Source organism: Perca fluviatilis, chromosome 11, assembly GCF_010015445.1.
Source record: "Perca fluviatilis chromosome 11, GENO_Pfluv_1.0, whole genome shotgun sequence".
Lineage (NCBI taxonomy): Eukaryota > Metazoa > Chordata > Actinopteri > Perciformes > Percidae > Perca > Perca fluviatilis.
Window position 1 is genome coordinate 38,818,846 of NC_053122.1, and position 25,080 is coordinate 38,843,925.

The 25,080-nt window shown below is 40.6% G+C and overlaps 1 protein-coding gene across 1 annotated transcript; it reads left to right on the plus strand.

Annotated features, from left to right (window-relative positions):
• The first annotated feature begins 201 nt into the window (after window positions 1–201).
• Window positions 202–24,226, plus strand: pitrm1 (pitrilysin metallopeptidase 1). The gene is made up of 27 exons (XM_039814943.1): window positions 202–528; window positions 1,415–1,520; window positions 1,808–1,914; window positions 2,098–2,249; window positions 3,034–3,148; window positions 6,549–6,645; window positions 7,183–7,343; window positions 7,552–7,678; window positions 7,869–7,957; window positions 8,239–8,367; window positions 8,553–8,666; window positions 8,983–9,079; window positions 9,613–9,747; window positions 10,326–10,464; window positions 11,395–11,511; window positions 11,647–11,776; window positions 12,083–12,203; window positions 16,302–16,378; window positions 16,486–16,651; window positions 21,821–21,921; window positions 22,149–22,269; window positions 22,382–22,432; window positions 22,698–22,810; window positions 22,900–23,022; window positions 23,224–23,369; window positions 23,701–23,803; window positions 23,886–24,226. The coding sequence occupies exons 1-27, from the start codon at window positions 482–484 to the stop codon at window positions 23,977–23,979; spliced, it is 3,078 nt and encodes a 1,025-aa protein (XP_039670877.1). The 5' UTR covers window positions 202–481; the 3' UTR covers window positions 23,980–24,226.
• The last annotated feature ends 854 nt before the right edge of the window (window positions 24,227–25,080 follow it).

A 25,080-nucleotide genomic window follows, 5' to 3' on the forward strand; every position in this document is an offset into this window, starting at 1 on the left:
TGATATAAGGTGGTGTTAAATATGTGTCAAGAGATTGATGCCCTTCAAAATCTCCCCATGGCAGTCATGGTTTGGTAATATTAGTGATGGTACGTATGATCCAATCAGATTTGCTCTTCATTCTAGCTCGACCAACCGGAAACAAGCTTGTTTGTAGGTGGAAGTTCAGCTTACGGGTGTGGAAAATTGCTAAGCGAGTGATTGTAGAGTTACATGACCATAGGATAGGTGTTACTGAGCACAAAGCGACTGTCAGATCTGCGACCTGCGCAGGTGTGCCGGTCATGTATGTGCGCAACTGTCCCAATGTGTTAACTGTACTACACACGGCATGACAGGGCACCGTGCCGGGATGCGCAACCCAAATCATGTGGAATTATTGACCAAATGTAATTAGAATTGTCAGTTTTTTTCGAAAGCCGAACATACTGGAAGTAGACACACTTGAATAATTTTGCCTTGCCTTTTAAGTGACAAAGCCATGTTTAGGCAAACGAAGGCGGTGCTCCAGAAACTTCGATGTCTAAGGTAAGTTAGCTAGCTAACGTTACAGCACTTTAGCGTGAACAGCCTTGGCATAACGTTATTGCTAATCATTTAAAACGTTTCTTTGTATGCTGTCGACTTCAACATTCACTGACTGTCTGTGTCACACTGTGTGACTAGATATTGTGATATGAAAGGGTCCTTTGACATTGTCGAAATATTTATTTTATTATTTTTATTTTATTTATATGCATGTTAACTAATGAAACAGCTGATGCAAGCAGATATTAAAATGTATCCCTTTGGAGTTCTCTAGCTAGCGTTACTGTTTATGGTTTAATATTCACTGGTCCTTTAATAGAACAGCAGGTTCAGTCTAATGTAGGCTGTGGGCAGGAACTATTGTTTGGGGTAACGTTATCAGAGTAAGAAGAGGATCCCCCCCCCCTAAATTCACACGAGCCTACATTGGTGTTGCACCATGTTGTGAACTGATCATCCTATGGCCTGTAGAAAGTTAGGAGTGTTTAGTAATGTAACGTTATTTGCATATGGTCTGAGTCTGAAATGCATGCACACTCTGGAAAGTCATTATATGCGATGAAAGATCAAATATCCACACAAGGCTCGTTCATTTACAATTCTTCTTTTCTACTCTTACAGTGGTTATTTTATCATCTTTAAAACCTATGGTCAACATGGAAGTTGTGTGGCCACAGTATGTTTTGCACAGATATACATTTTGGAATAGAGGAAACTTCTAACTAAAGCTTTAGCATCATAATTAAGCTGTGGCTTGCTGTGGGATGTGTCAGCCAATACACAAGGTACTCGATGCTATAAAATATTGAGATACGAGATTGGCATTAGTTTGTGCAAAGATGGGGCGAATTATTCTTTGTACCATTTAACTATTTTCTTCTCCCAGTTTCACTGGACAGCAGCATACGTGGAAGCTAAAGAGCACTTCAGCAAAAGAGAGGGCCTGTCAGTACCAACCAGGACAGAAAATCCATGGCTTTACAGTCACAGAGGTACACTTAAACTATTTTGGGGTTATAAAGTAATGTTGTATGAACACTGAGCGGCGGTCTAAATGCATGTATGGAACAATACTGTACAAGTAAATCAGCCATTTTCTGGTTGAATTTTAAAAGGACATACTGTGAATTTTGTTTTCTTTTATGGTTGAATGTCTCATTGGCCTTCTTGGACCAAACATGGTTTGATTCAGCGGCTGAGATTAGACCTTGACACTTAATGAAAGTGTCTGCTGCTGTCAAACAAATGGTCATTAGAGCTGCTAATTCTGTTCCCCCAGGTTGTAGTGGTCCCTGACTTGTTTCTCACAGCAGTGAAGTTAACACATGATACAACTGGAGCTCAGCACCTCCATGCAGCCAGAGATGACTCCAATAACCTTTTCAGGTTGGTTGAAATGCGTTTCATCACTTCTACCTATTTCTATTCATGTTCGACAACAGATTTGAACTTTCTTTCTGCAGTCATACTGCCGTGACTTTAAGATGTGTTTGTTTATACAGCAGGATCTTTTTTCTCCAGCGTAGTAAATAAAGCCGATGCCTCTTATACTTGTTCCTGTATTTTCAGTGTCCAATTCAGAACGACTCCCATGGACAGCACAGGGGTCCCCCACATCCTGGAGCACACGGTGCTTTGTGGATCTGAGAAGTATCCCTGCAGAGACCCTTTCTTCAAGATGCTTAACAGGTCCCTGTCCACCTTCATGAACGCTTTCACAGGTACGGAAAAAATCATTTGGACCTACAGTACAGGCCAAAAGTGTGGACACACATTCTCATTCAATGCATTTCCTTTATTTTCATGACTATTTACATTGTAGATTGTCACTGAAGGCATCAAAACTATGAATGAACACATATGGAATTATGTACTTAACAAAAAAGTGTGAAATAACTGAAAACATGTCTTATATTTTAGATTCTTCAAAGTAGCCACCCTTTGCTTTTTTATTAATAAGGGAAAAAAATCCACTAATGAACCCTGACAAAGCACACCTGTGAAGGTAAAACCATTTCAGGTGACTACCTCATGAAGCTCATTGAGAGAACACCAAGGGTTTGCAGAGTTATCAAAAAAAGCAAAGGGTGGCTACTTTGAAGAATCTAAAATATAAGACATGTTTTCAGTTATTTCACACTTTTTTGTTAAGTACATAATTCCATATGTGTTCATTCATAGTTTTGATGCCTTCAGTGAGAATCTACAATGTAAATAGTCATGAAAATAAAGAAACACATTGAATGAGAAGGTGTGTCCAAACTTTTGTACTGTACGTAGTATATTTGGACATGTATCGTAGTGGTTTAAGTATTGAAAATGAGAGAGTGTTTACATGCACCAATACTTGATGGCTTGAATAAAAAGCTACTGTCATTATTTTACTCGTCAGCTTCAAAAGAAAGTAAAAGGACTTTGACCTGATGGTTGGTTAATTTTTCAACGGCTGATGAGCTTTTTGCATGGGTTGTTTGTCTGTTTGTTTGCTTCCTTTCCCGTGAACAGCCAGTGACTACACCATGTATCCGTTCTCCACCCAAAATCGGAAGGATTTCCAGAATCTTCTGTCAGTCTATCTGGATGCAGTTTTCTTCCCTTGTTTACGAGAGCAGGATTTCTGGTGAGTTTTTGACTATTGCTCCACAGTTATACATGTTACAGTGCTAAAACTGCTCACTCTTATTTTATAAAAAATGTGATGGCATTATAACAAAACAGTAGCCAAAGTTGCACACAACACCTGGTTGTAAATCTGTGTCTTAACCCTCATGCCCTCCTTAAAAAAACTTACTCTCGACACCTTCGAGGCAAAAATGTCCACGCACACAAAAACTGTTATTAAATCATCATTTATCAATATTTTTTTCTGCTTTTTTTTCATAAATCACTTAAACAACTTGTAACCTAATCAAAACTACCAAACTTTCAATCATTTTCAGGATTTTAACCCTTTAAATGCCAGTTTATGTATTTGAAGTATTTCATTTTTTTTAAAAAAACACAAAAAATATTTTTTTCCATATAATGAATAATATCTAGATTTAGCTTTGGTGGGGATTAGAGGCTTGGATATGACAAAGATAAGCAACAAAATTAATTTGATTGCATTAGTATTTTTACATAGTTCCAGATACTCCCTTCGACACCTTCGGAGGCAAAATGTACATGTCCAAAAACTGATATTAAATCATCATATATCAATATTATTTCTGCTTTTTTTCATAAATAACTTAAACAACTTGTAAATTGCTCAAAACTACCAACAATTTTATAATTTTCTGGATTTTAACCCTTTAAATGCCAGTTTTAAATCTTTGAAGTAACAATTATTTATGAAAACCCAACAAAACATTAATTATTTTCCATAAAATAAATCATAGGGGAATGGGGCTTTGGTGGGGATTAGAGGCTTGGATATGTCAAAGATAAGCAACAAAACTGATTTGATTGCATTATTAGTATTTTTATGTAATTCCAGATAATCCCTCTGGACACCTTCGGGGCGGAAAATGGCCCCATTGACTTCCATTATAACCACATGTTTTGATCTCACTGCCTTTACAGTATAAAACCATGCATTCTGTAATGTCAGCATTTCATTTGGAAGAAAACTAGTCATATTTGACATTTTTACAGTATTTCACCAGATTCAACCATTTTGCCCTTGTAGGCCGATGCATGAAATTATAGTTATATTATGGAGCTCTGTGTGTGTGTGTGTGTTTGTGTGTGTGTGTGTTTTTGTGTTTGTGTGTTTGTGTGTGTGTGTGTGTGTGTGTGTGTGTGTGTGTGTGTGTGTGTGTGTGTGTGTGTGTGTGTGTGTGTGTGTGTGTGTGTGTGTGTGTGTGTGTTTCGTGCGGAACCTGTAAGCAAGCAATGATCACTTTAGGGCTGAAAAAAGGCATCTTTTGAAGGATACATTTCATGTGTCTTTGAAGACGTGCTTGAATAAAAACATTGTCTCCTGCATGTGCTGTAAACTGGCGCTTATCATTTCAAATGGTTTGTGGGACATGGTGGCCCTGAAGACTGGTCTCCCACTATGGACATCCCACAGGCTCCGGGTGGATTCCCCTTTGGACCGGTACACACCAGCCAGGTGTGAAGTCCCATGTATGTTAAAATCTCTTGAGCATCCACATCACTCCATCCTGAGATTGAACACCTCCCGTGTAGGTTTGTCATTTCCTGAATCAGCTGGATCAAGTCAAGAGTGAAGAAAAGGTCGAAAGAGGATGCCACATCATGGATTCTTGATATGGCATATCTCGTGGGCTCTGACATCATGCCGGTCGGTGCTTGAATGTTGCGCAGCGTCTCAGTATTAGATGGAGACCAGACTTGCCAATTCTTCACTGTCCATTCAATGTTAGGATGGACAGGATCTTCAGTGTCCTCTCCACTTTCAGAGGAAGGGTTAGAGGCACTCACAGAATTGGAGGACACTAGTGACCATTTTGTCAGACTCCAGAAACTTGTGTCATCTTCAGATGAGTCCTGCAGTTGGCTGGAAGATAAAGGCTCCTTCTCTCTGATCCAGGTCTGTCTCCTTCTCTAGAGCCAGGTGCATAAACACACTAATAGTTGTTTCTGTTTACAACAAATGCAGGAGACAATGTTTTTATTCAAGCACGTCTTCAAAGACACATGAAATGCATCCTTCAAAAGAAGCCCTTTTTTCACCCAGATTTACACAAACTCTCTCTCACACACAGACACGCATGCATGCATGCACACACACACACACATACACACACACACACACAGGGCTGCATAATATAACTGGCAAAAGTAAGGTGCGATTTTTTCACCACTAAAATTATCATTGTTTGTTTACAGATTTACACAAACTCTCTCTCACACACAGACATGCATACATACATGCACACACACACACATACACACACATACACACACACACGCATACATACACACACACACACACGCATACACACACACCCACCCACCCACACACACACAAATATACATATATACACAGACACACACACACAGACACACACACACATACACACACACATATACACACACACACACACACACACACACATCTAGCACGGCGCCTTGAACACACACACACACACACACACACACACACACACACACACACACACACACACACACAGAGCTCCATAATATAACTATAATTTCATGCATCGGCCTACAAGGGCAAAATGGTTGAATCTGGTGAAATACTGTAAAAATGTCAAATATGACTAGTTTTCTTCCAAATGAAATGCTGACATTACAGAATGCATGGTTTTATACTGTAAAGGCAGTGAGATCAAAACATGTGGTTATAATGGAAGTCAATGGGGCCATTTTTGCCTCGAAGGTGTCCAGAGGGAGTATCTGGAATTACATAAAAAATACTAATGCAATCAAATCAGTTTTGTTGCTTATCTTTGACATATCCAAGCCTCTAATCACCACCAAAGCCCCATCTACATATTATTCATTATATGGGAAAAAAATAATTTTTGTGTTTTTTTTATAAAAATGACATACTTCAAATACATAAACTGGCATTTAAAGGGTTAAAATCCTGAAAATGATTGAATGTTTGGTGGTTTTGATTAGGTAAGAAGTTGTTTAAGTGATTCATGAAAAAAAAGCAGAAAAAATATTGATATATGATGATTTAATAACAGTTTTTGTGTATGGACATTTTTGCCTCGAAGGTGTCCAGAGGGTACAAAATGAATCATTTAAGTATAAAAGACATGTAAGAGTAAAAAACACTGGATTTAAAAAATTTGACTGAAAAGAAGGATTCCTACAAAATTTCATGCCATAAGAAGTAACACAGCAAAAATGATCACAAAATGAAAAAAAAAAATGTACAAAATACCTACAGGGCATGAGGGTTAACAGTCAGTTCCTCACTGTATTGTCCAACAGTAGGCTAAAACAGACCAAGCATTTGCAAATATCATTTAACAGGGCTGCAACAGATGAAATCAGCATTACCCAGTTTGATTTAGTATGTCTGGATTTTCCAGGCAGGAGGGCTGGAGGCTGGAGAATGAAATCCCCACCGATATCAACTCCCCCCTGGTTTTCAAAGGAGTGGTGTTCAATGAAATGAAGGGGGCTTTTGTAAGTCAACACTTTCCCAGTCACTGTCATTAACATTTCATATGCATAACAATGGTTTGTTCTACACAATGCTTTTTTTTTACATTCAGGCAATTTAGGTGCCTTCATGGTATAAGTGCCCCAACAGTTTAAACATTTAATGCACACATGTGTTTTTCCTACTTATTATAGCAATACACTTGTGTAATATGAAGTTAGAACACAGAAAAAAGTTCATTCAAAGACAAATATCTGCTTGGTGCAGTTGCACTTTTCTTGAAGAAAATGTCCTGTAATCAAGAAGAAACAAAGTGAGGCAACACAAGGATAACAAGGACAGATACAGCTAGAAAGAGAGGGGGTTAGATTAAACCAACAAACTAGACTAGTATGGTTAGAAGAATAAAACCAAAAAGAAAGTTTAGAAATGTAAGTTTGTATGACAACACCCACTGCAACTTTATAAAATTTACATTATTTATCTTGGAATCAGTAATGCTTTCATATATTTTGTCGGCAGAATCTGAAATAATAATTTGCGTTTGTGTATTCTTGCAGTCGGACAATGAGCGTGTGTATGCCCAGCACCTCCAGAACAAGCTGTTTCCAGACCACACCTACTCTGTGGTGTCAGGAGGGGAGCCTCTAGCCATCCCTGACCTCACCTGGGAGCAACTCAAACAGTTCCATGCCACACATTACCACCCCAGCAATGCTAGGTAGAGGGGGACACACTTACACCGCCTAGAAAAGAACGGAAAAATGTTTTGTTCTGTTTGTAATAACTCCCATAGCTTACTCATTCTGGTATTATTTGTTGTTTAGAATAATTCCCTGGTGCAGCCTTACGCAGGCTAGCTGGTTGACATTCACATTGACTGACACTATGTCCCAGCTTTATGCGTAAGTCTTCAATATGTTCTTCAGGTTCTTCACCTATGGAGATTTGCCTTTGGAGCAGCATCTGAAGCAGATTGAAGAGGAAGCTCTGTCCAGGTTTAAACGCATCAACCCAAACACAGAGGTCCCCTCCCAGCCACACTGGAGCAGCCCTGTAAGTTCATAATTCAGACATATTACTGTAACATACAGTAAGGGTGAAAAGGTATTAGAGATAACAAAAGTACTGTAACATTAGAATTATCTAAACGCGTGTATTTAATTATCAATTGCATGCATCGTTCCATTGTTTTCTTAATATTGAATAGTCGTGTGATGTCACTGGAATCCCATTGGTTTCCCAGAGAGAAGAGCATGTAACCTGCAGCCCTGATGCTATGGCTCCAGATCCAGCCAGGCAGAACACTCTGTGTGTAAGCTACCTGCTGGGAGAGTAAGATCACATTATCTCCCTCTCTATTTCCTGCAGACATTTGTACTTTAACTCATTTTAGCAGGATGGCATTTATGAGATTCTGAAGCTACAGATACTGCATCCTCTGTTTCTCCTGATCTTTTTGTTTGACCCTTGTTTCCAGCGGCTTGTATAGTCATGTTCAGAGCTTTTCAGTCTTCCTCAATACATCATAAAACTCTTCTCTTTACACAGTGAAGCTTTGAGCCTGCTCAGTTATTAAGTGACATCTGATCCCTTATTGTGGTTTCTCTGTGCAGCATCACTGACACGTTTGAAGGATTCACTCTCAGCCTGCTGTCATCTCTAATGATCTCTGGACCAAACTCTCCCTTCTACAAGGCTCTCATTGAACCCAAGATAGGAACCGACTTCTCTTCTGTTGTAGGGTGTGTACATGCTTTGGGATAACAACAGCAAACCTGTGTTATACTAAGTTTTGATCAGTTACAGTATCTGTGGGATAAAACCAATCATCTTAAGTATTTTACCATTTGTCTTTGACGCAGTGCCATTTGGCCTCCATGACATTCTTGTATTCTTTGAGAGCGTATTGAAATTTCCTGTTGTGCAGATATGATGGCAGCACCAAAGAGGCGTCGTTCAGCATCGGACTGCAGGGAATGGCTGAGGAGGACACAGAGAGGGTGAAACAAATCATCAGCCAGACCATCGATAACATCATAGAGTAAGTTGCAGTGCTTTGTGTAAGGAGTGCAACTCAATGTTGATTACATCATAATTTATTTGACAAATCTGCTCTTAAAGTTTTAACTTGTTTTAAAACAGCCATCAAATATTTGATAAAACAGACACGATAAAAGCTCATCTGCTCATTATAAAAGCTTCATGTGTCGTGTCATCTCTGTTCACTGTCTATCATTTACATTTGCACTGGAATATTTAAAAGAAAATGGTATGCTGGTAAATGAGCTAATAGGAAGGAAAATGAAAGATTCCAACAGTATGTAAGATCAAACTGAGTCACTTCTCCTTGTTCACAGGAAAGGCTTTGAGGAGGAAAGAATCGAGGCTCTCCTCCATAAGATTGAGATCCAGATTAAACACCAGTCCACAAACTTCGGCCTGTCTCTGGCCTCGGTGAGTTCACTGCTGTTCATCTGTAACCTGTAACCTTCATTTTGTTTCCACAACCACAAGGACTCCACATGTATTTATAAACCTCCATGTGCGATGTATGTTAGCAGTGCTAAGGATGTTAGATTGTGTTCTTTGTGCCTGAAATCTTGCATTTCTATTTGTATCCCCGGTTTTTCTGTATAATTCTATACAAATCAAGAATGTAAACATGTCCGTAGTTATTGTCCTGGGAGACTATCTTTTTTACCAGAGCAGTTTATTTGCTGTGTTACTGTAATTCAAGACTAATCATCTAAGAGGGGGCGGTCCTAGTTCAACAGTTAGACGTATTTAAAATGAATGATATATGGGTATTAGTGGACAACTTGTCCACTTGTTTTATAAAGTATAAATCATGCTATGTAATTCATCTCTGAAATAAGAGGAAGCAAGAGTAAAACAAGATACTAGACTGTTATAATCTTTTTTTCTTCAGAGCCGCTGCTTTTGGTTTCCTCACTCCTGACGTTTTGTCTGTGTGTCTGTGTCTCTAGTACATTGCATCGTCGTGGAACCATGACGGCAACCCGGTGGAGCTGCTGCAGATCAGCGACAGCGTTGCAAAGTTCAGGCAGGCCCTGAAGGAAAACCCTTGCTTCTTGCAGGAGAAAGTTATACACTACTTTAAGGTGAATGAAATGTGTGTTTATATTTCTCGAGTATAGTCGCAAGTTGATTGCTGAAGAATAAAGGGGCAACATGCAGCAGTCTGCATTCATATTTTTATTGGTTAAACCGATTGCAGGATTATGTCCTTGGTGGTTGCGAGTTTGGGGGGAGTTGGGGCGGGGGGGTGTAATTGAGAGAAAGCAGGAAAAACATATAAACTGATATCATATACTTGAAACAATTAACAACAACGTTCTTAATAATCTGTTAGCAAAATAAATGAAAGGCATAACATGTTCAGGCTGGCACTGTAATGAAATGTAATCCTTTTCTATTATGAAATACAATTTAACTTTATTTTCCAGTTGTATTTATCAGGCGACATCCCAGCATCCTTTTCAGGAAAGGTCAAAGGTCAGCTTCATCAGCCCTGGTGCTGTTTGGGGTTTTAGTCTCTTTCTCAAGTTCAGCACACTGGGCACAGATACTTGCTGTTACCAGCGGCCTTGCCTCAGGTCCTCAAGTTGAATTTTCCAGGATTTAATTCTAATTTCTGTTTTTCTGTCCTCTTTCAACCCCCTCTCCACGGGCCCTGCAGGAGAACACACACAGACTGACTCTGTCCATGAGCCCAGATGAGGCGTACCTGGAGAAACAGGCCCAGGCTGAGGAGGAGAAGCTCCAGGGAAAGATCCAGGCTCTGTCTCACAGTGACCGAAAAGAGATCTATGAGAAAGGTAACCATAAATTCACTGCTGAATGTCTCTTTTCCTTTGCTAGAAGGTCAGTTCACAAAGTCCTAATCAATTAACACCAATACTTTGTCGATGTTAAACACTCTCTTACTTTCACCCTATGAAATTACAGCAACAGTATTGGCTGCTTGGTAGGGCACTCTACACAAACTTAGTAATTAAACTGATACCTTCTTTCCACCCAAATGTGCATGTATATACATGTTTTAAACATATCTTATATCTCATATCTTCTCTATGAAATAGTAAAGCAAAGCAAAATAAATTCAAATACACCAACCGATAAACACACTTACTGGCTAAAATAGATACCGTGCTGCCATGTGAATATACACAGAAAGAGCCCTATTTTAACGATCTAAGCGCACGGCGTGAAGCACCTGGCCAGGTGCATATTAGCATTTGACTAATACGCTTTTAAAATAACAATGAAATGCTGCACTACTGACTTTAGATCAGGTTTTTCTTGGTCAATGGCGCGATCACTTCCCACTGCCTCAAGATAGCAATACTCCCAGAATGCACCTGAACACACCTCCCTGTAAGACCAGCACGCCCATGGGCCACAGATGGGCACAGGTGCATTTGCTATTTAAACGACGTGGGCACTGGACGGGAAACCGACAGCTGCGTCAGTCTTAAACTAGCAAAGACACTGGGTCGGGCTTTGCGCCGGGTGCAAGATGGGGCCCAACGTACTACTCAAGAGAGTATGTCTAAACGTGTTGAGTCATTAGCCAGGTTCAGTCATGGTCAGCAAGGAGTTGGCCTTCTTCGGGGAATTAGTTCTCAGGAACCCAGACAAGTTTTTTCTATGATTAAGATGTCCATTTAAATGAATCTGATCAAACTGCTGTGACTTCTGATTCAAGTGTTTGCTAGATATCACAGTGGTGTTTTCTTATTGGAAAGGTCTAGAGCTGCTGGCTACTCAGAGTAAAACCCAGGATGCCTCCTGTTTGCCTGCACTCAAAGTGTCTGACATTGAGCCCACAATACCCATCACTCCTGTTCAAATCAGCACTGCAGGTACAGTACGGAGTCCACCATGTTACAGTCCATATCGCATCTGCCCAGTAATTGTAGCATGGTATTTTTGCCATCTTCATCCAAATCAAGTGTTTGGTAAAACTCTCCAGGGCTTTCCTCTCCTAATCTCCACAGGCGGTGTACCAGTTCAGTATTGTGAGCAGCCCACAAACGGCTTGGTTTACTTCAGAGCCATGTGCAGTCTCAACACCCTGCCAGAGGACCTCAGGCTTTATGTCCCGCTCTTCTGCAGTGTCATTACTAAGTGAGTTCATCTGTCAGTCCAGAACAAGATCTGGAATACACAGAAATGCGTCACTTTTTTTGTCGTATATTTTGTTTTGTGCATACAGTACATGTACACTGACTGTATCTAGTTTTTAAGAAGCACAATGCTGAGATTAATCCGGTGAAACATGTTTCTTCTATCATTTTTTTTTTTTATAAATACATCAGGATTTTACTAATGTTCTGTACAGTCTGTGTACTATAATTTAAATGTGAGATTACATTTTTTTTTTTTTTTACTGTACATTTTAAAGACTGGATGTGTTTCTGTTTGTGTAATTAGGATGGGCTGTGGAGCTCTGGACTACAGGCAACAGGCCCAGCAGATGGAGCTGAGGACAGGGGGCATGTCTGTCTCCACCCAGGTCACCCCTGACTCCACCCAGCTGGACATGTATGAGCAGGTCAGTGCCAGCTCAGTGTATCTGTGTCTGAAACAACGCATTAAAGCAAAGCAAGTGAAAAGGGTTAGTTTGATTTCCATCCCTAGTGCCATTGTGTGATTACATATCTGAATTCCACACACATCCAAATCAGAAGTTTGTAAATGTGCAAACCTATCCATCAGTCCATTTGGCTCCCTGATTTCAGCCCAGTTCATGCTGGGATAAGGTCCAGCCTTTCAGGGCTCAACAGTGCAAGCGTTTCACTCGCATTTGCGACTAAGAATAGATGTGTGCAAACTGTAAAATTTATTTAGGAGCACATGTGCGAATAACCTAATGTTAGGGTATTTTCACCCTTGCCATTTTTTGCAGATGCCAGTAGTTCTCATGAACTTTGCTACATTTTTGTTGTATTTTGTGTCTTTGTTACTGAAGCATGTACGTGCATGTCTCAGAGGAAATGTAACCACACTGGGCCCGCTTTCGGCTCGCCATTATACAGCCCCATTATATTATATTGCAGCAATCGTTGTCTGTGTGGAGTTTTGAAAAGTGTAACCACACTTGCGACCGCTTTATCAGCATTGCCCTGACTCACTATGACAACAAGGTACAGAGGCGACCTAATGCTGCTTCGTCTCCCCCGAATCTCTGCTGTGTCCCGTTCACACAACAGCAGCTGTAAAACTGTATTTCGCACTATGATGGTTCAATTTTGCAATTCATCCGCAGTTCACAGGTGTCGAACCATAGGGGCGGTCCGTTACACCATTACTATATATTCAACATCAATGACAATTTATTGATGAATATAAAAATTATTTCAAAATGGAAAACATTCCACTTCATAAGGTTTTGTATTCATAGATTCTACTTTTTTCAAACTACAGTTAAACGGTACACTAAAATGTAGGGGTGTCACGATTCTCCAAATCCTTGATTTGATTCTCGATTTTCTTTTTTTCTTTTTTCTTTTTTTTTTAAAGGGGTGATAGAATGATTATATAGGGTATTTTACACTGTTCCTTAAGGTCTCTTAATGGGGTATGTGACATTGGTTGGGCTGAAAACTGCCCAAATGCTATTTTATTAGGCCTTTAACTACCCTGTGAATATGGCTCTATTTGGAACAAGAGCTTTTCTTCCAAATATGGTATGCTCATGAATATTCAGAATGAGCTACGTGCTGATTGGTTTGAGCAAACTACATAGAAACACATGGGAGACTCGACAGCAGGTCTCACTGCAAAGTTATACATTTTTTGTCGGGCTATTACGTTATTAAAATTAACTTCTGAGACTTTTTTTAGGCGAGAAATCAACTATATAAAGCTCAAATATGGGACGTTTTACGAAAATTGATGGCTTATTGCAAATTTGGTAAGACTGTGTGTCGGAGTTCAGCTGCCGGTGCTGCCTCACTGCCCGGCCTGCCTTCCTGCACAGACCCCGGCCTGCAGCTCCCCTCTTCCTGCTAGCTAAATGGCCAGTGTGTGAGAGTGATAGCGCGGTCAGCGAGCTTGTTACACCAGCAATCTCTTACAACAGTTCCAGTTAATCTAGGCTGGCTGTCAGCTGCCGGCATAACTAGAGTAGCTATATTTACAGTTTGAATTTTTTCACGCCACTTATACAACATATCTCTAAAGGTCTTAAAGTTAACAACGGTGTCCGTTTTTTGTTTTTTTTTTAAAAGTTTTTTTTTTTTATTATTGTTCTTTTTTCTTTTCCTTTTGTTTTATAAATAAAATAATTTTTTTTTTTTTTTTTTTTAATATTTTTTTTTTTTTTTTTTTTTTTTTATTATATTAAAAAAAAAAAACCTAACCACATGTCTTATAAAGCTAACAACGGTGTCCAATTTCAAGTTAGTGACTTTTTGTGAACAGTGGGGGTTTCGTTAGCTATGACTGTCCCTTCAATCCTAGCTATGTGTAGCTAGCTACAAATCACGGATAGTTAGCTTCATTTTCCGCAAAATTTGTGTATATTTACAGTTTGAATTTCGTCACGCCACTTATACAACATCTCCCTAAATGTCTTATAAAGCTAACAACGGTGTCCGATTTCAAGTTAATGAATATTTGTGAATTTCAGAGGAATTCTAAGAGGAGCTAGCTCTCATTGATAGAGCTACATCCAGCCGCAGGCTCTATCATTGAGACTCAGGGACAAGCGTCGTTTATTTCCCCAATCGTTTGTTTAAATAACTCAACACATTATAATTACACACATTAAAAGATTAACTGGAACCTGTGGTAACAGATTGCTGGCGTAACAAGCTCGCTCACCGTGCTCTCACTCACACACACCGGGCATTTAGCTAGCAGGAAGAGGGGAGCTGCAGGTCCTGGAGCTCTGTCAGAGCACCGGCGTTATCCAAAAACCGGTGACTTTGCGCGGGTATGGAGTGGTGTGGGCTGCCAGTCGTGACGGAGCTCCAAGTACCTCAGAGCAGGCCGGGGTGTGTGAAGGAAGGCAGGTCAGGCGGCGAGGCAGCAACACAGGCAGCACCGGTGCTGAATTCCGACACACAGTCGGACAAAATTTGCAATTAGCCATCCATTTTCGTAAAGTGGCCCATATTTGAGCCTTACATAGTTGATTTCTCGCATAAAAAAGTTTCAGAAGTGAATTTTGTAATGGAATAGCAGAGATCTGCGAGACCTACATTCGGAAGACTACCTGATCTCAGGTCAGTTGTGTAGCCTATGTAAATGTAGGGGCGTGACCGTTCTCTTAATACAGCCACGGGCTGACAAAGGTTCCGGTTTTTTGGAGGTTGACGTCAACTTCCAGCTTTGTTGGGATTTGTCCGTTTTCAGCGGCAGTTTCAAAATATGAGATTTTCATAGTAAAGGGGTGTCAATGGGACTTTGAGCTTCTATGTATGTCCTATTTACCCACTGAACTGTCGTTATTCAACTATGACAGGGTAAAATCGGTTTTGCATTCTATCACCCCTTTAAAGCACAGGTTGCTAGCCATTATTCGAATAATATTCAAAGATTTAATGCTCAAATGCAGCCTGTTATTAATATGTACTACATTACTCAGGCTTATGCCCTGTCAATGCCACTATAAGCATGTGGTTGTTGTTACACGTTCTGTCCACTAGAGGGACTTCCAACAAAAGCCTGGCCTCGAAGGGGACCTACGTCACGGCGCATTGCATTTCTGACACGCCGCCCTCTGTTTACATTATTTTCCACCACGAGCACACAGCGACAAACACAAATCAACAGAGAACTCTGGTTTGAAACATGATCTAACAAGTGTAGTGAAGCTGCTCTGTTGTAAAGGCTAATGTTGCTCAGTTAGCACAATGACATCATGTTAGAAAGGACAGCCGAAACCATTTGTCAAAAAATAAAGTAACAAAAGTGTTAGCCACGATGCTAACGGCATTGATAACTAAGCCAAACAGTGCTGTCACTACTATCGAACGTTGTTGTCAGTCACTGGAAATCCAAAATACTTCCACACCGGTGACTTCAGTGAAAGAGGAGGGGGTTAAAGTTCTGTCGATGGGTCTCCTGCATCTGCAGTTGCCATGCTATCTTTTGACTGGCTGTAGCTAAGTTAGAGGAGCTTCAACACGTGTGTGTTTTTTCTGCTTGACAAGCCGACCGGACGTGACATGGGGGTGTGGCAGCATCGACGATTCCATTTTTTTTAATTCAAAGTTCGAGATTGTGACTTAATTTCGGTCGATTTCGAATTAAAATAGAAATCGTGACACCCTTACTAAAATGTGTTTCTGAAGATATTTTAGGCAAAAAATAGGCAATACAGTAACAGACTCTTGATTTGTATTTGATCAACACCTACTAGTTAACAGTGTGATCTGAGTTTTTGAGCCTGGTGCATTGTGCTAGACGGAGAATGCCAGTTACGTCCAGTACTTCAAGCATGACGCTCCTCTGTAAGTCATGGTTTTAAAATCATGGGAGATAAACGGTTCAAACTAAAAACCTAACCAGAAATCTGTTTGAATGGGAGAGCAAATGAAACATGAGCCAGCAGATTCTTCTGGTTTCCAGGCTAAAAGCAAAACCTCTCAAAACACCAAACACTGAAGATTGTCCCTCATTGGCTCTGTGCTCTCTGTTTCAGGGTGTCCTCCTGTCCTCCTCCTGCCTGGAGAGGAACCTTCCTCACATGTTTCAGCTGTGGAGAGACATATTCAACAGGTATGTCCCCCAACAAATCTGATGTTGGTCTGTGAACTGTAGCTGGCCTTCTAGACAACAATCAACCATGTTGATACCAGTTAACCTTAGCAATGTTTTTCTTCTAGCCCGCACTTTGATGATGCGGAGCGCCTGAGAGTGCTGGTGATGATGTCAGCGCAGGAGTTGGCCAATGGGATCTCCTACTCTGGTCACATGTACGCCATGACCCGTGCAGGCCGACATCTTACTCCAGCAGGAGACCTGCAGGAGACTTTCAGTGGGATGGAACAGGTACGGAGTAATAATCGAACTGAGATCATACTGACCTCGTCTGTTTCAGCAACAAGGTAATGCTCAAAGTAGGGCAACCTCCCCACACGATACATATCACCATACGGAGGCTGCGATCTCATACGTAGTGCAATATGCATTGATTTTAAATTATGACTATGTCCTATACAGAATTCACTACGGCAGCTGTTCTTTATTATTCTGTATAACAGCGATTGCACAATTTAAAATCCTCCAGTGCCCACAGAGATCTTAAAGGAAGAATAATACATGCAAAAAAAACTTAAAATTTCAAACTAAACATGCTTCAATTAAAGGGGTGATAGAATGCAAAACTGATTTTACCCTGTCATAGTTGAATAACGACAGTTCAGTGGGTAAATGGGACATACATAGAAGCTCAAAATCCTATTGACACCCCTTTACTATGAAAATCTCATATTTTGAAACTGCCAGTGAAAAAGGACGAATCTCAACAAAGCTGGAAGGTGACGTCAACCTCCCAAGACCTGTAACTTTGTCAGCCCATGGCTGTATTAAGAGAACAGTCACGCTCCAACATTTACATAGGCTACACAACTGACCTGAAATCAGGTAGTCTTCTGAATCTAGGTCACGCAGATCTCTGCTATTCCATTACAAAATTCACTTCTGAAACTTTTTTATGCGGGAAATCAACTATGTAAAGCTCAAATATGGGCCGTTTTACGAAAATGGATGGCTAATTGCAAATGTTGTCCGACTGTGTGTCGGAGTTAAGCGCCGGTGCTGCCTGGGTTGCTACATCGCCACCCTGCCTGTCCTCCGTCACAGACCCCGGCCTGCTGTGAGCTAGATTGAGCTCGGCTGGCGGCCCGGTGCTCAATACCCGCGCAAACTCACCCTTTTCTGGGTGACTGGACTACCACACGCCGCTGGCCTGACAGAGCTCCAGGGCCTGCAGCTCGCTGTTCTCCCTCCCCTCTTCCTGCTACCAGCCGGCCGGTGAGTGACTGAGAGCGCGGTCAGCGAGCTTGTTGCGCCAGCAATCTTTTACCGCAGCCCACAGGTTCCAGTTAATCTTCTAATCGATATGTGTTGAGTTATTTAAACAAACAATCGGGGAAATAAACGCCTCTTGTCTGCGAGTCTCATTGATAGAGCCCGCTGTGAGCTGGAATCCATCAATGAGAGCTAGCTAGCCTCCTCCTAGCTCTGACATTCACAAAAATACATTCAATTGAAATCCGAAATCGGACAAGTGTTAGCTAAGCTTTGTAAGACCTTGGAGAACCTGTAATATTCATGCCGTGACGAAATTCAAACTGTAAATATAGCTATAGTTATGCCGATATTTCCCCATTGTATTGAATGGGACATATAGCAAGCAGCTGCTCGTCCTACAAAGACGCCTCGCGTTCATAAAAATGCCTTAAAATCAAATCGGACACAACGGTTAGCTTTATAAGACATTGGGGTAGATGTTATATAAGTGGCGTGACGAAATTCAAACTGTAAATATATTATAGTTATGCCGGCAGCCGGCCGCGGAGCCCCGGTAGTGCAGTAATCCATAAAGGGTGACTTTGCCCTGGGTATGGAGCCCAGCAGGCTGCCGCTTTCTCGTCAGACTGTGTGGAGCTCCTAAAGTCCGACACTTCTTACCAAATTTGCAATTAGCCATCAATTTTTGTGAAACGGCCCATATTTGAGATTTATATAGTTGATTTCTCGCTTAAAAAAGTCTCAGAAGTGAAATTGGTAATGAAACATTGAAGTGTCTGGAATATGAGATTCTGTCGCGTCTCTAATGTGTGTGTATGGCGATACGCTCAACTAATCAGCGCCAATAAAATATCAACCAGGCCATTTTCAGCCCAACTAATGTTACATACCCTATTAGGAGACCATAAGGAACAGTGTGAAATACCCTATATAATCATTCTATCACCCCTTTAATGTTTGTTTTGAATTGAGACATGCAATTTTTCTGTAATGTGGATTGGCCTTGGCTGCCACTTATTGGCTTCATTGTGCACTGCATTATAGGTTTCTTTTTAATAAAACTGCCGTCACAGCATTTACTGCGGTATCGATATGTGTACGTGACGATTGAGCACAGCTCTAGATCAGATTCTGTTATCTCATCTTTTAACTCCTCGTTTACGTCAGGGGGCTGTTGCACAAAACCAGGATAAGGGATTAAGCCGGGAGATTACAGTTATCCTGGATGAATTTAGCCTTGACTTGGTTGCACAAAAGCAGAGACACCATGGGTGCCTCGGTGGCTCACCTGGTAGAGCAGGTGCTCATATATAGAGGTTTACTCCTCGACGCAGCGGGCCGCAGGTTCGACTCCGACCTGTGGCCCTTTGCTGCATGTCATTCCCCCACTCTCTCCGCTTTCATGTCTTCAACTGTCCAATCAAAATAAAGACCGAAATTGACCGAAATTAAGTCACAATCTTGACTTTCGAATAAAAAAATGGAATCGTCGATGTTGCCACGCCCCCATGTCATGTGTGGTCGGCTTGCCAAGCGGCAATCGGCTTGCTCTGGACAGAGACCAGTGAAGGATATTAGAAGCACTTTTCCGGTGATCGTTACTGAGCAGCCTCCAACTGACGGAGACAACGTAGATGTGACGTGAGCAACGTGTCTGAAAGTGTGAAGTCTTCTGGTAGCTGTGCCGAGAGAAATCTCAATCATTCCCAATCTTACAGAGACGGAGAGCGTAGGTATATGTAAGGAGATAACATAGGCACAAGATAATTATTGATCACTAAAATGATAGTTAACATTAGTAATTAAACCTAAACCGCTAATGTAAGTCCAAATTGCCTGCGAGCTTCTCCTGTACTATACGGTAATTCCTCTACTATGCAACAGTAAGTCTCGTGGTTATGACCCAATCGTTAGCCTATTTTTATAAAAGCGTCTGCTACGGAGCCATAACGTGAGGTACAAGGTAATGGAGCCTTTTATACATTGTGGTGTTTCTTTAGAAATAAACAATAGACAAATAGAGTCTTTAAACTCTTCAGATGTAAAGTTATTCGCTGTCAAAATGAATGGCAGTCAATGGGATGCTAACGGGAGGTGATCGCTTTGTAGCATCAAAATGGCGCCATAGGAGGTTCGAGTTCTGAAGTGAAGCTTACCCTCTTGGTGTAGCCTGCTCAAGGTAGCCCATTTCCTGATTGATTCTACCACCACTCCAGTGGAGGCGCTAATGAGCTAGATTACTACACACACAGTAGCAGAAGAAGACCAGCTACACATAACGGAGCATACACTGATCGCACTCAGCTTGAGCGTTGTCGACAAAAAAGCCACAGTTTGCAAGCTGTGCTTTGTGTGTGTACCATATTCTTCCACTGGCAGCACGACTAACATGGCAGTTAATCTGTTTGGTATATGTTCAACTGTTCAGAAATAGTTTAAGACACTTAATTGTTCAGAGAAGACTATGGACATGGCTGATTGTTTTTTGTTGTGTTGTTTTGTTGTGAACTTGAATGTCATCTTCTGTGAAGAAGACTGCAGTTACAAAAGAGAAACTAGATGGCAGCTTATAGATAGAAGTTATTGTTACATTATGTTATTAATAAATGTTTTAAATTTGGCAATGTAGTGTGGTACATTGCAAACAAAGGTAAAATATTGTATAAAAGTCTAGTCTAAAAATGCCATAGCAACCTGTGCTTTAAAAAAAAAAAAGTGAGAATCAAACCGTGACGTTAGAATTCAAAATGTAATGTAATCGAGGATTTGGAGAATCGTGACACCCCTATTCATGTAACAACAGGGAGAGGACACCTCAATGGTTTTTGACCTTATATTTTGCTGGGGGAAGAATAACTGATGAATATCACTCTGTTGCAGTCATGTTTACAGTCTGTATTCAACTTAGCACTTAATTATCTTTATAGTCTCTAGATTTCAGAGTCCAATTTCTCCCGGGTCTTTCTTTTCTATGTCCATATATAGGCCTACAAGGAAGCAAAGCATATCATACCGTATGTAAAGAAGAAAACTGCCTCTGTAAAAAAAAAAAATAATTAGCATGGCAGAAGCGGACTGACTGAATGATATATCTAAATATATTCATTTATGAACTACTGCTCTTAAATGAAACCATTAAAGGAGTGAAGCTAATTATCGTTTATTGTTTCAATACAGCAGCCGTGTTTCTTTATTTTTACAAATAATGTGTTTCACGTTGTCATAATTCCAGATGAAGCTGCTGCTCACTCTGTGTAAAGAATACACAATGCGTTTTCTCCATTTTAGCATCAGTAAATCTGTGATCGACCTCACGGTCTGTTAAAGTGCTCATATTATGCTTTTTGGCTTTTTCCCCTTCCGTTTATTGTGTTCTATATCTTTTTTGTGCATGTTATAGGTTTACAAAGTGAAAAAGCCCAAAGTCCCCCCCAAAGGGACTTACCATCTCCAACAGAAAACACTGTTCACAAACTGCTCCAAACAGCTCTACTGTAGTCCAGCCTTTACTTCAGAGACAAACGTTATAATGCTCGCCTAGCTGCTAGCATGGCACGCCCTCATACTCTGCTTCTGACTGGCTAGTAGTCCTTACCTAGGTACTGTCAGGGCACGCCCTCATACTCTGCTTCTGACTGGCTAGTAGTCCTTACCTAATTACTTCATCCTGACTCGACCTAGTCTCTCCTCCTCAGCCTGACTCAGCCGTGGTGAAACGCACCAAGCCAGGATGCACAGATTAGACTAGGTCAAGCCTCGCTTTATCAGTTATCCTGGATTTATAAATTCTAATTTTGTGCAATACCCCCCAGAAGTGGTAATGTGTTGTGTTGTGTGTGTGTTGACACCTAATACCTGACCAGTTCAATAACACAACGTGACCGTGTGAGGGTCTGCCAGAGCTGGAAGAACATGAGTGACTTCCTTTTTCTGACAAACCGGTTCAGTTGAGTCATAATGTGACGATATGAGCATATCATGTTGCTGTTTTAAAAAAATTCTGTTGTTAAAATGTATACATTTTAAGCAAATTGTAATTAAAAAGTAACAAAATAAGTTGTTAAAGGTTTTATTTGATACAAAGAAAGAGTTTTGTCTGATGTTACACATACTGTTCCAGTTTTTTTCCACCAGTTTCAACAGTTTGTGAAACAGCTGTTTTTTGTTTGGTTATTTGAACATCAGGTGAAGTTTATGAAGAGGATAGCTGAGATGTCAGACCTCAGCCAAGTCATTCGGACACTACCCAGGATCAAGAAACACCTTCTCAACCCTTACAACATGAGGTGGGTTCATATTACGCTACACCTGCTGCTATCATTGCTTATGATCTGTTCGGTATAAGAAGATCTGTATCGTGTGTCTGAGCTCCGTCTCATTTCAGTGTTTTTTGGCTGTTCATGTTGTTGTAATTGCTGCAATATATTGAAATGATTTCAGGGAATATGTACTGTATATCATGTACTTGGCATACTTCTCTTGCTTCAAATTAAAATGTCTGTTCCTTGTCTAGGTGTGCAGTGAACACAACTCCACAGAAAATGTCTGACACAGCAGCCCAGCTGGAGAGTTTTATGAAGGAAGTCGCCGATAACAGAAAGGAACGCAAACCTGTCAGAAGTAATATTATTGAGGTAAGGCATCAACAACATGAATCGGGCAACTGAATCAATATTTGTCATACTGGGTTGTCCATCAAAACTAATATTTAGCTTTCTTTGATGTTTTTATTTTCCTTCGTTCCAGAGGCCACTAGACCCCCTGGATGACTCGCGACTGAGTAGGAAACTCATCTCTGTAAGTTCATATCAGCATCGCCGTCACATCACACCTATATATTGCTGCCTTGATGAGTTTACTGTTTGTATAATATCCAAAAACAGAACAGGAGTTTCTGGCGATGGAAGATAATTAAAGGAGTGTGGGAAAAAATCCCTTTCATGAAAGCAAAAAAGAAATCTTTGAAGTGAATAGGCAAAAGTTGTCTTTGCAAATAGAAGCAATGAGATTTTTGAGAAATGTTGTTTTGATTTGACTTTGATTAAGCAGTTTGTGTTTTCAGGAGCTGAATTTCCAGCCGTGTCAGATGAAAACCTTCTTCCAGCTGCCCTTCCCGGTCAACTTTGTCAGCGAGAGTATCCGGGCGGTGGCGTTCTCCCACGAGGACTACGCCAGGTAACTCCAGCAGCACATGCCGAGACCAGCGCACTCACACTCAATGATTCACACTCAGTCTGATACCTTTTATTTTCTCTCTTTGGCAGTTTGTGCATCTTGGCGAGGATGATGACGGCCAAATTTCTTCATGGAGAGATCCGGGAGAAGGGGGGGGCCTACGGGGGCGGGGCCAGGATGGGAGGAGGTCTTTTCTCCTTCTACTCATACAGGTGGGAAGCCGCTCAGCACACTGATCACAGTTTTGGACAAATATATAACCTTTTGCTTAGAGGTTTTAATGCAATGACAATCTACATTAGACATTCTATATCATTTAGGGTTCCTCTTCCTTTAGAAGAAAACTTTAAATCAGTGGATAAAACAGTGGTCACTAGAATCTGACGGAGTGTGTTGTCTCATGTGTCTCTCAGGGACCCCAACTCGGTGCAGACCCTGTCTGCGTTTCGTAAAGGTGTGGACTGGGCCAAGTCGGGACAGTTCAGCCAGCAGGACATCGATGAAGCCAAACTGTCAGTCTTCTCAGCTGTCGACTCACCTGTGGCCCCCTCAAGCAAAGGTGAGACTCCCACTGTGTTAAATCAACTGAATGAAGTTAACCTTAATTTACATCAAATTGTATTATGTCATTAAATCTTCTTATCTAATTATATTATTAAATGTTAAAAGTGTAGGTTTAAGAAACTTTCCCTAATTTTCCATAGGGTCTTATATTGATTAGAGACACTGCAGTCTGCTGTAATACATGAGTTCAGATAAAAAAATGTCGATGTCTTATGATTTATGTCTGAATATCTTTGGTTTTTGGCTGTTGGTCTGTAATGTGGGTGTTTGGGTTGTGCTGCTTTCAGGCCTGACACTAGTTAGTTCACCGTGTCTTTGTGCTGCAGGAATGGGTCGCTTCCTCAGTGGAGTCAGCGATGAGATGCTGCAGAATCACAGAGAGAGACTCTTCGCTGTCACTCACAAAAACCTGGTGGAAGTGGCCGAAAGGTAAAACCTTTACAATTAAGAAAACAAAATGGAGAGAAAATAAAGAGGTAATAGAGATAAGTATGGTGTTGTTTTCCTGCAGATACCTGGGCGTTGGGCAGAGGACGTGTGGTGTTGCTATCCTGGGCCCAGAGAACCACACCATTAAAAAAGATCCCTCATGGATCGTAAAATAATCCCATCAGAAGGTATTTTATCATTGAAAACTTCAAGATGAACTATGTACTGAAAATTCCAAGGAGATCTTCTTGCTAGGATTTCATCTAACTGGTGGCAGACCAAGAGGAGGAACAGGGACTGATTAGTGTTGTAGTCGTCATCTGATTCTTCAGATTGTTACTTTTCTATTTATATGTTCTGTTAAATGTACATATCAATGAAAATGTGATTATTGCATTAAAGTATAATATTGGAAAAACAAAATCAGAGTCCACTCTTTATTTTGGATTATTTTGTGATCATAAAAACCTTGTGATATTATTTAATTGGGTGGTTTTGTTTTCTCTGCTGAATAATCGGGATCGTTTGGTTCCTCTGAGGTAAATTCATTTCAGTTTTGGACGGTTCAGAACACAGAATAATATCAGAAACCTCTTCAATGTAAAAACAGTGTTTTGAACCCAACAGGAATGTAAAGTTTGACTTAATAAGAATTGCCTACAAATGTGTGTCATATTAGATTTAATACAATTTAATATTTGTCACTTAGATTCTGAACTCTGATCTAAACCCAGGAACTCATCCCTTTTGACTTCCTTCACTTTGATTCGTAGCCACACATCAATTCATTCTTTAGTATTGTTTATCAATACAATACTTAATAATTAATTAATTAATACAATCAGTAACATCTCTTTCCAGAAAGTGTTTTACTTGAGTAATGGAGACAGCGATTCTAAAAAGACATGGTCAATTTTTAAAAGGAATAGGAATTTGGGAGCTGCGCAGATTCACTTTCTTGCAGAGTAAAATAAGATTGACACCGGCGTGATGTTGGCATGGTAAATATATCTCTGTCAGGCAACCAGCTGAGACTCCACGAAGACTCCCGTACAGCCCCAGTGTGTTGTTTTACCCAGATACAAGGTTACAGCACCAGGCTAGCTGGGTTAGCTGATTAGCTTTATGCTAAGCTAACCACCTTCTGCCAGTTTACTGGGTTTACCAGAGTCATGAGAGTGCTATCAATCTTCATATCTAACTCTGCAGGAAAGCAACAGCCCATAATGTCAATTATTTACTTTAACAAATATTTTTAAAGCTGTGAGCACCACAAA